Below are 11,398 nucleotides of genomic sequence, written 5' to 3' on the forward strand. Positions count from 1 at the left end.
GACAAAATCCATGCCACAGACTGGGCTGAGGGTGCCCTTTCCTTGCTCCAGTTGTCACCTCAGGAAGTGTGTGAAGAGCGCTGCACAGCTGAGCCTGCCACAGCTGGTGGATGCTTCTGCTCCTGTCTTAGAGCAGGCACCCTGTGGCAGCCTCAGCACTCACCTGACCAGTTAGCGGAGGCCCTAGAGTTGAGGAGAGAAGCCTGGGTGGCCCAGGAGGAGAGGACAGCAGCCGGGGTGACCCAGGAGGAGAGGACAGCAGCCGGGGTGACCCAGGAGGAGAGGACAGCAGCCGGGGTGACCCAGGAGGAGAGGACAGCAGCCAGGGTGACCCAGGAGGAGAGGAGAGCCTGGGTGACCCAGGAGGAGAGAACAGAAGCCGGGGTGACCCAGGAGGAGAGGAGAGGACAGAAGCCGGGGTGACCCAGGAGGAGAGGAGAGGACAGAAGCCGGGGTGACCCAGGAGGAGAGGAGAGGACAGCAGCCGGGGTGATCCAGGAGGAGAGGACAGAAGCCAGGGTGAACCAGAAGGAGAGGACAGAAGCCGGGGTGACCCAGGAGGAGATGTAGAAGCCAGGTGACCCAGGAGAAGAGGACAGAAGCCAGGGTGACCAAGGAGGAGAGGAGAGCAGTCGGGGTGACCCAGGAGGAGAGGACAGCAGCGGGGTGACCCAGGAGGAGAGGAGAGCCTGGATGACCGAGGAGGAGAGGACAGCAGCAGGGTGACCCAGGAGGAGAGGACAGCAGCCAGGGTGACCCAGGAGGAGAGGACAGCAGCCAGGGTGACCCAGGAGGAAAGGACAGCAGCGGGGTGACCGATTTGGAGAGGACAGCAGCCGGGGTGACCCAGGAGGAGAGGACAGCAGCCAGGGTGACGGAGCTTGCGCAGTTTGAGGGCCGTCGGACTTCTTGGGGCTGGGAATCTGCAGACACTGGAAAGGCCGCACAGACTTTGGGACTTTCTTCCAAGTGACCGTGGTTTCTGCAGAGCTATTTCTAGTTTTCTGACCTCCTGGCTAATTCTGAAACTGACCCGTCTGCTGGGCTGGAGGGGCGCACTCTCATTACAGCAGCTGCAGTGACTGTCAGGCATGTTAGGAATGTTCAAGTAATGTGAACTTTTCGTAGCCGATGCCCAGGTTTTGTCCGGAAGCCCTGCAGTGCTGGGTAGAAAGGCTTTGTTTCCACCCGAGCGGGAAGGGCGGCTGAGGAAGGCGTGTGAGTAGGGTGTTTCCACGTGTCTGAGGCTGTGCTGTGTGTGTGCGCGTTAACCACGGCCCCCACCTCTCTGATTTGGGACATTTTGTGTGTAATGGCCACACAGCTCTCTTCCTCACCACAGCGCTCTGTGAGATGAAGAGCTTGGCGAACTTGGTTTTCTACAGGACACACTGGGTTAACAACCAGTCTGTGTCCCGGGCCCTCCGCACGTCTGTTACCAGTGTGGCCGGCTCTCGTCCAGCAGCCTCTTTCCGTGTCCATCCTTATTAAGCCTGTTACAGGGCTGGGGTACAGCTTGGTGGCAGAGTGCTGCCCCGCCATGTCTGAGGCCCAGAGGTCATTAAAGACCTACGAGGCAGCCAGCAACCGGAGCGCTGCCCTAGCTTGGCCTCAGCTTTCCCCTGCGCTTGGTACAGCTGCATGATAGGAGAAACAAGGCAGTAGGAGAGCTGAGCCTGGTGGCAGGGCCTGGGGGAGGGGGCAGTAGGAGAGCTGAGCCACCTCCACCCCAGTTCTCACAGTCTAACCCAGCAGGATTAGCTGAGACTCCTGATCACAGTGCGTGGAGAAGGAAAGAATGCCCAAATGAAATTGGAGTTGCCACAAGAAAGAGGAACAGAGAGGGAGCTCCGCCTGGAAGCGCAGGGCCTTGTGTGCGGCGTGCTGCTGTCCCTGTGGCTTGCGCGACTCTCCTGGGCCCTGTTTCTGCAGCATCTTTGTGTTTCGTCCTTGCTGCATGCCCAGAAGTCGGCTGCTCAATCCTTGCCATGTAGGGAGAAACGAAAACTTCCAGAAAGGTAGGATCTCACTCAGGATGACACTAAAGTGTCGCAGGACTAAGATCAGGGCCCGCCCTCCCGCACATGAGCATCCCGTGAGGACCTGCCCTCCCACACTGAGCTCGGGGTGGAGCGAGCATTCCTAGCAGACTTGCAGGCCCTGTGGTCTGTGGTATCTGTCCTTTGCAGGACATGGGTGTAGAGCTGGCAGCTATGACATTGGCCCAGTGACTCTTCTGTCTGGCCCTCCAAAAACATTTGTCATGTGCTGATTATGAAGTCATCTTCCCATGGGGCTTCAAGCTGTGAACCAAAAGATACAAACCCTCCCACAGGTGAGTGTCCTGTCAGGGCCAAGGCACATGTGCTCCATAGCCAAACCGTAGCCAGCACGCAGCTGTCCAGTCTGCCAGATGTCTGCCCAGAAGTAGAGCCCAGACAAAGCTGCCCCACTGTGCCATGCCCACGGGCACCATGGCAGTGATCAGAACAGAAGCTGCTTCCTTAGACTCCTAGGGTTGTCAGAAACAGAGTGTGTTTTGAGATGTCATCGGAAAGATCCGGACACTGAATGTGGGGAGGAGGAGTGAGAGGCTTTCTGGATGAACTCAGCCAACAAGGGAGAAGCGACGGGCCAAAACTGGTGAAGTCTAGAAGAGCGTCCCAGATGCAGGGAATGCCTCCTGTGAAGACACACGGTGGGTGAGCCTTTGAGAGGAGCCCAGGCACACGCTGGACAGCAAAGACATTGAGCAAGAGATAGACTCTGGTGTGGCAGAAAAGGAAAATGAGAAATGACTTTGGTGGTGGTTTGGATGTTTTATCAAATACTGTAAATATGTCAGATGAAATGTGGAGTAAAATTAGAGCAACCTTTAATTAATACGAGTGTGTTGAAGGAACTCATGTATCATTTTAATCCCCAGAAAGGGTTGATGGATTTATGATTTTAGCAGTTAATTTTTAATTAAAATGCACATATCCATGTCTGAGATGTAAGATACAATCATCCCCTGGAGTTTTACGGCTAAGACAGGGAATCAGACATGAAAGGAGGCCAGGAGGGCACCGCAGAAGTTCCTAGGAGAGAGAGTGTGAGCACGTGTCTCCAGGAGCAGCGTATTCGCATGGGTTTAGTTGCTGGCGGAGACCACACCAGCAAGAAACCCCAAAAACCGAAGGCTGCAGGCCCACCAGAAGCTCTGTAACCCGAGGCCCGTCCTTGGAAGACCTGAGCACGTGTCGCTGCATTTGCTCTTCCTGTAGCGTGACTGACCTAAGCTGCTGGCCCCCCTGCTGCGGTGGTGTTTGGCGATTAGGCACGGTGGCCTCAGCACTGTGTTTCACCTGGGAACTGCACCCTTGGCTTTCTTTACTATTCCTAAGCCACGCTCCATTCATAGCCTAGCCACGTGCCGCGCGCTCCAGGAAGCTGCCCACTTTTCGCTGTTCCACACTCTTCTGGGATTTCCATCCACAGTTTGTAGACACAGTTCTGTGTGCAAACCGAATCATCTTTATTTCTACAGTAAATTTGTTCATTTTCTATGCATGGCTTGATTGACGATAAAACACATGTTGTTTTTGAAGACATCATAACTTTTTGTAGGGTTTGTCTGTCATCAAGTAATTTTGGTAGTCATCCTTAAAACCTTTGTCATTTGTAACTGTTGTCTTGATGTCTTTTTGATAAATGTATCTTTCAAATGCACTTGCTACCAAAGGCTATCTGGAGGAGTGTGCTGTGTATCTGTTCAGAATTACCGGACGTTATCATGGCCTATCATATTCACTTAGCCCCTTACCTCTTGCCTTCGAGGGCATGAAATAGCAGGGTACAGCACCACAGATTTAAGAATTTTGGCTTTCAGGGATTTCTGTTTTTATTCTTTTGAGCTGCCTCTCCTGTAGCTTTCCTGTTTGATCCTGGAGCTTCCCTGCCTCTCCTGTAGCTTTGTGTGACAACCAAAGTCCTCTGTAGTGTTTGTCAGGAGTCTTTAGAGATATTCTTCTGACAATTTGTTTTTTTAATAAATGTTTTCATATATCTTAAATATTAGTTGCACTGGGCATGGTGGTACAAGCCTGTAATCCCAGCACTCAGGAGGCAGAGGCAGGTGAATTGCTGTGAGTTCGAGACCAGCCTGGTCTACAAAGTGAGTCCAGTACAACCAAGGATACACAGAGAAACCCTACTTCAAATATGTGTCTGTGTGTGTTGTACACCTGAGTATATGTGTATGCATGTCCTTACAGTGCCCATAGAGACCAAGCGGGGGCATGGATGCCCCTGGGGCTGGAGGTGCAGGAGGTTGTGAGCCGCCCTGTGGATGAGAAAATGCGTTCTTGTCCTCTGGGAGGGTGGGCTGTGTGTCGGGAGTAGAGAGCCTTTCACTGTATTGTGCGTTCACTTCACGCTTGGTGAGCTTAGAAAGGTCACTCCCGCAGCTGCTGTGTTCAGTGGGCCATGTGAGGCCAGACTTTGCTGATTCCCAGGTGGACTCCTCTGTTCTCTGTTTTGTTTTTGGGGGGCTGGCCTCAGGCTTATGCTAACCCCCCTGCTCTGGCTGCCCAGGTGCTAGGACTGCAGATGTGCAGCACACAGTATCAGGTAGGCTCCCCGTGCTTCCTCCTGCCTGCCTGTCTGTGGAGCTGGGAAGGGCAGCCCCTTCCCTCATTCCCGTGAACACCAGCCTAGATGTTGGGTACCGAGATTCTCCAGCCTGTGTGAAGAGTTTTGTTAGAGCTGTGGATGGTCGCTGACATCCTATGCAGGAAGCCATGAGGCATGATCACGAAACACTGATAGTCAGTCCTACAAAGCACAGAAATGGCAGCCTCTGGGACATAGCCTGTCTGTCACCTTGACACTTGTGACTTTATTTCCTCTGAGTAGGATCGATTCAGGAGCCATTCCTAACCTTCTCAGGGGCCACACCCTTCCCCTGAGCAAGCCCAGAAATGTCTCAGCTTCAGTTTAGGACTCTTGGACAAATTAAAGAATGAGCACCATGTTGGTGCCTTTTGGACTAAACTGTGAACTTTGGTCACCTGACCTTTAGTCCTGCATTTGAAGAAAGTGCTGTAGCAAGCACTCCGCAAGGTGAGCAGTGAGGTTTAGTAGTGGTCTTCCTCCCCAGACACTGTCCCTACCTTATCCCATTTCTTTTATACCTAACCCAATTGTCAAAGCTAGCCGCTTACTTCATTTTCATCTAAGCCCCTTCCACTGCCCAGAGACGACAGATTTATTTGTAAAGTGTGAAATCTTAAACATGCCCTCTGCAATAAACTTCTGTGCTGTTTTTTGAAGAAGTAAAGATCTGTGAAGTAGGAACCTGTACACTAGATCTTTGAAGGGAGGAGACAGGCTTTCCAGCTGCTCCGAGACCACAGATTAGACTGGCAGTGTGTCATGTTTACATTGAACAGATGTTACATGTGTGTGACGCTGTTCTGTGTACTGGCATTTCCCAAAGACTTTAAACTGTGTCTTTCATTCCGAGGGATCTGGAAATGTATTGGCAAAGTCATCTTCAGTTTGCGTCCAGGCACCGTGACAGCTGTACAGTAAGTGATGGGCAGGTCATTGAGAGCAGTCGATGATGAATTTCTGCCTGGCAAGGGTAGGCGGGTGATTTGCTCACCCCGTCCATTCCCTGCATAATGGCACATGTTTGCCTTAAGACACAGAGGAAAAGTTCCCCTGTCTGCTGTCCCCTAACTAACTAGGTCCTTAGAGAATGGGCTGCACCCGCAGATGCGCTCTGCTGGCACACGTGTGTGCACACTTGCACACACACACTGTGTGCATGCACCACAGCACACACATACATGCTCACAAACGTGTGAGTTCATGCTCCAGCAGCTACATGATGAAGGTGGGGTGAGGAAAACAGGGCAAAGCACAGATCCCTGTATGGCTTTGTCTTGGAGCTCCATCGCCATGACTTTTCCTTGCCTTCTGCTAACCCCAGAAACCATGTGGTCCTGGTTAGCTTTGTTGACTGGACACAAGCTTGAGTTATCTGGAAAAGGAGCCTTGGGTGAGAAAATGCCTCCATTAGGTGTCTGTAGGCAAATCTGTGGAACATGTTTTTACTAGCAACTGATTGTAGGCCCAGTTTGCTGAGGAGGGTGCTGTCCCTGAGCAAACAGCCTGGATTACATGAGGAAGCAGGCTGAGCAGGCCAGTGAGCAGTGCCCTCCCTGGCCCTGCTTCAGTTCCTGCCTCCAGGTTCCTGCCTGAGTTCCTGCCCTGGTCTCCCTCCACACTGGGCTCCAGCTGTAAACTGTAATGAGGCTCTTCTCTAGGGGTGCTCTCGGCCCTGGTGCTTACGGCAGCATCAGAAAGCACAGGAGGACAGTGACCCGGTGGCAGGAAAACAGCCCCCTCCACTGTCCTGGAAATGGAGGGCTGCTGTTCCCTCTGATCCTGGACCTAGCTGGGAGGCAGCAGTATTTGGAAGAGGGACCACAGAAAGTCCTCCCTCCCTCCCTCCCTTGGGAGCATAAACCTGTTAAAGCTGTGCCGGGTGGCTGGAATAGTCTACAGTATCAGGTTTCCACGGTAATGTATCCATCACAAAACCCTGAAGATGAAGGTTTCAAAGAAAAAAAAAAATCTCCTCACCAGACTTAAAACAAAAGCGACACATTCTCAAGCCAGAGCACAAAGCACAAAGGTGTCAGGGCTGGGTTGTCCCTGCAGATACCAGGCCTTTCTGGAGGCCACACCTGTCTCTAGTGACAGCTGTCGTGTTTGTGTCTTCACCCGTGTGTGCCAGCCCCTTCCATGTTGTGTGCTGGTGACTCATGGAAACCTCAGTGGTTGAGTTAGGCCCTTCTGAGGAGGGTCACACACAGCTCTGGAGGTGGGGGCAGGTGGGTGCTAGCTAAAGCCTTGTGAGTCCTTACTCAAACGCTGATCTTATCACCTGCACGAAGGAACAGCAGGCTGTTGTAGCTGCCGCTCCTGGCCGGGCTCGGTTTTCACTTGTTCTGTTGTTTTTGTTTTGAGGCACAGTCTTGTAGCTTCAGATACCTCCAGCTCATCCCACAGCCCAGGCCGTCCTTGAACTCCTGATGCTCCTGCCTCTTCCTCTGCAGCGCTGGGATGGCAGGTGTGCGCTGTGGGTCTGTGGTGGATACTGTTTTCCTTTTCAGTCAGGATAGCACAGACAGCGAACATCGTGAACATGCGTGACGCTGCCTCAAACCGCGGGACACAAGAGGCCTCTCTGCCTGCGTTCATATGTCTGGGAGTGATAGACTTCGAGGTTTTGCTTGTTTTGTGCTTTGTGAAAATTAGTTTCGGCTCCATTCGGCCTGTGTTTTATCGGTCAGCGTTGTTCCACGTCTGCGGGCTAACACTCGTCACGTGACACTCTGTGGGGGGTGGGGGGTTTGCCTTCTTACACCTGGAGTAAGATGGTGACTTGGTGTGGACACAGGCACGGCCAGGAAGGCAGTGCCCAGCGGGAAGTGTTCGCAGCTGGGCAGTGTGTGCCCGGGCAGTGGCCGTGCAGAAGCAGCCTGTGGCCTGAGCGCACTCAGCCTGTCCTTAGGGTCTCTGCTGCTCTGGTGAAGGCACATCAGAGCCTGAGGAGGGAAGTGAGGGCGGGAACTGAAGCAGGAGTGATGCCCAGGCCATGGAGGGAGCCGCCTGTTGGCTTGCCCAGCTGCTCGCCTAGAGAACCAGGACCTTGTGCCCACAGGTGGCACCGCCCGCTGTGATCTGGGCACTCCCGTGGCAATCATCAGTTGGGGAAGCCCACTGTGGGCTAGAGGACCAACGTAGCTGTTAGGTCATTAAACTGTGAATACATTCGGGAACTGCGCAGCTGAGGAAAGAGCAGAGTGGGGTGTGGTCCCTCAGCCGGGCACGGGGACCTGCTGCAGTCACCCTGGAAAGCAGTTTGGCCACACCCATAAACCACGTGTAAACCATAGGAATTCCACGTACTGGATCTGTCCAGGATAGTAATCAGTGTATTCTCAACAGAGAGAGAGAGAGAGAGAGAGAGGAGGGACGGGCATGTGTGTGAGTGCATGTGCGTGTGTGTGTGTGTGTGTGTGTGTGTGTGTGTGCCTGTACACATGCATTGCCCTGCACATATTAAAATGCTTTTAACACCCCATTCTGGATGAGGGGGACCTCCTGGCGCTCTGGCACTCACTGTTGGCCAGCCAGGCCCAGGAGACACCATGGCACTTACTGACTTACAGCGATGGGTGTGCTCCAGCTCGGCTGACCCCCAGGCCTGTTTCCGGAAGCTGAGTGTTTCATCCTCAGGCGGACAGCGTCTGCTCATCAGGGCAGAAACGTGAGGTGCTCTTGTCCGTGATCTGTGAGCAGAAGGAACAGGAACATTTCTGTATCGGGGGCGTCATGCCAGGAGGGGAAAGGTGGAGGGAGAAATGAGCAGAGTGCAAACCCCTGGACCCCAGAACTGAGGGAGCCCTGTCCAGCCTCGCAGCTCACACCGCTGCCTGTTACGCGGCCTTCTTCACCAGTTGACTCTCGGAGTTAGTGTCTTCCGTGTTTTAACCATCCTGCATTCCAGTGGGTTGTTTAACAAGAATCCGCACTCGGATGCAGGGCCACTGATAGGAAGGATGTAGGATGGTCACACTATAAACAAGCCACCCTCTCTCCTGAAGGCTCCACTGTGGCCAGTTTCTCGCATGTTGCCTTCTGTGTCTTCAGCAAACTCGATCTTTGTCCTCCAGAACATCCTCCTCCAGGTGACCCAGGAATAGTCCTGCCGACCCTCATTTTGATCACCGCAGGGCATCGGGTCCCCTGGGACTGGGTTACAGGCAGCTGGGAGCCTTCATGTAGGTGCTGGGACCAAACCCTAGTCCTCTGAAGAAGCGGCCCTGCTGGGTACCGCTGAGCATGAGCTGCGCCTCCACCCTCCCTTACCTTCACACTCCTCCACCCCGAACCCCTTGCTGAGCTGAGGGCCTCACTATGTGTACTTCTCTTCCAGCTCCAAGTATGATGTGATGGGCTGATTTTCTCTCTGTTCCGCACATCTGTCATAGCGATGGGATCTTTGAGGATGTTTGACCTATTTTTTTAAACCAGCCTGCTTGCACTCCTGTTTCCTAAAATCATTCTGGGATTCCACATACAGCTCCTTCGGTGACTGCAGACCTCAGTGTGACGAGGGTGCCACCCTCTGAGCCTGGACGCCAGGCCGGCAGCAGGGAATGGACACGTAAATGTTAGAAGGCCCAGCGGCTTCCAGTCCGTCCTCACAGAAAGCTCGTCCTGTGGCATCACTGGCATCACCCTGCCTTTCTCACTACTGAAATTTATCTCTCTCTCCTCTTTGTCCACACCCACAGCTGGACCAGGTGACCCGACAGCGCAGCCTGTCCAGCCTGGAGCTCTTCCTGTCATGCGCCCAGAAGCAGCTGAGCGCCCTGATCGCCACAGAGCCGGTGGACATCGAGTAACGGCCAGCCCAGCCCGCCCCCCGCCCGCGCTCACGCTTCCTGTCCCGAGCAGAAGAGCCAGTGCTCTCTGACCACGGAGCCTGTTGACCTTGAATAAAGGAAGCATGACGGGCTCCTGGCCCACCCATGTGTCAGTCACTGACTTCTGAGGTAGATGCTGTGTCCTGGACAGAGGCTGTTTCTGTTTAAAGGAGCCGGGCACTGTCTGGAGCTGCCAGCAGCTGCAACATTAGTGTAAGTAGCCAGCGCTCATCGGTGAACAGGACAGCTTCCGGTGGGCGTGTTAGCCAGTGCTCATCGGTGAACAGGACAGCTTCCCATGGGCGTGTTAGCCAGCGCTCATCGGTGAACAGGACAGCTTCCCGTGGCGATGACCCGTGTTAGGCGAAGGAAAACCTCCTGACCGCCTCGTGGTGATGCGTGGGAGCTGCCCCTGTGTTAGCACACACGCACGTGACTCTGGGTAGAGTGGACGCTGACACGATCGCTGTGTGACTGACCGGCCTCTGCTCCACAGGTGACCGTGTTTCCATCCATTTCCCAGACATGAGCACTAGCTGGCCAGCTGTGAGCAGCTGCAGGTGAACGGGGGTGTGGCACAGGCTTGCTTCCTGAGCTTTCATCAGACGCTCTGTAAATCATTTTCATAATTAATCTCTGGAAGGAACATAACTCAGACATGTAGACACCTGTTTAATCAAATATCAGACATGCGGGTAATCGGGATGTCCTTAATCCATGGCAGAGCGCTCCACTGTGGAATCATGAGCAGCGGAGCGTCAGAGCCAACACGGAGGTGCCTCTGTCTCACCCTGAAATGCTTCTGCCTCCAGGGGCTTTGTACTTTTCTGGGATTTCTCAGTATAATAAAAGGAACTCCAAATGGTTGCTTGGGTGTCAGCTTTCTTTCTCTCGAAGATTTCTTTCTTTTTTCTTTTTTTTTGAGTCAAGGCCTCACTGTGTAGTCCTGTTTCAAAATCAAAAATACCTATCTGCTCTTGCCTCTCTGTTAGAAAAAGCATGTCTCACCATGCCAGGCTACAATTTATTAATTCCTTTAGAATATTGTTTTTCTTAAATTTCTACACCATGAAAGAGTGTATTTGGTGAATATTTTGCCTTAAATAGTGACAGTATTTACCAAAAATCTTACAACTCCTCAGGTTATTTTAAAGAAAATTTAAATAAAATTCAGAGTAAGCAAGCCATTGGCCTAAATTGCTACATGAGAAAAAGTGAGGAACCTTTGAATTCAGAAACAAGTCAGTAAGATGGAATCTCAGAGTCATTTTGATTTGCATTTCCCTAATGACTAAGGATGTTGGGCAGTTCTTTAAGTGTTTCTCCACAATTTGATATTCTTCCATGGAAAATTCTGTGTTTAGTTCTGTATCCCATTTTTTAACTTGTTGTTTAACTGCTTTGGTTTATTGGAGTTTAATTTCTTGAGATCTTTGCATAATTTGGATATTATCCCTTTGTCAGATGTAGGGTTGGTGAAGATCTTTTCCCGGTCATTTTGTTCTGTTGACAGACCCTGAGATTTTACCTTACACCCATCAGAATGGCTAATATCAAAAACTGAAGTGACAGCACATGCTGGAGAGGATGTGGAGAAAGGGGAACCCTCCTCCATTGCTGGTGGGAATGTAAACTGGTACAACCACTTTGGAAATCAATGTGGCACTTTTTCAGACAATTAGGAATAGCGTTCCCTCAAAATCCAGCTATACCACTCATAGGCATATATCCAAAAGATGCTCAAGTACACAACAAGGACATTTGCTCAGCCATGTTCATAGCTTGCACAAGTCTGTCAGGGAGGGATGTGTTTGGGGTGATATTTGGACAGGCTTCCCAAGAAGCAGACCGCAGTCCCAGGTCAACGTCTAAAGAAGAACTAGGGTGAAATAAACTTTCTAGGTAGGAGA

At 52.2% G+C, this 11,398-nt stretch overlaps 1 protein-coding gene across 9 annotated transcripts in view; it reads left to right on the forward strand.

Moving 5' to 3' along the window:
- Ccdc91 (coiled-coil domain containing 91) overlaps window positions 1–10,355 on the forward strand; it is a 118,011-nt gene extending 107,656 nt beyond the window's left edge. For all 9 annotated transcript variants that reach the window (XM_060384522.1, XM_060384523.1, XM_021646014.2 and 6 more), the window contains one exon: window positions 9,357–10,355. In XM_060384522.1, the coding sequence (XP_060240505.1) occupies window positions 9,357–9,467 (111 nt within the window). In that variant the 3' untranslated portion in view covers window positions 9,468–10,355. The remainder of the gene's footprint in view (window positions 1–9,356) is intronic.
- Window positions 10,356–11,398: the final 1,043 nt, after the last annotated feature.

Source organism: Meriones unguiculatus, chromosome 5, assembly GCF_030254825.1.
Source record: "Meriones unguiculatus strain TT.TT164.6M chromosome 5, Bangor_MerUng_6.1, whole genome shotgun sequence".
NCBI lineage: Eukaryota > Metazoa > Chordata > Mammalia > Rodentia > Muridae > Meriones > Meriones unguiculatus.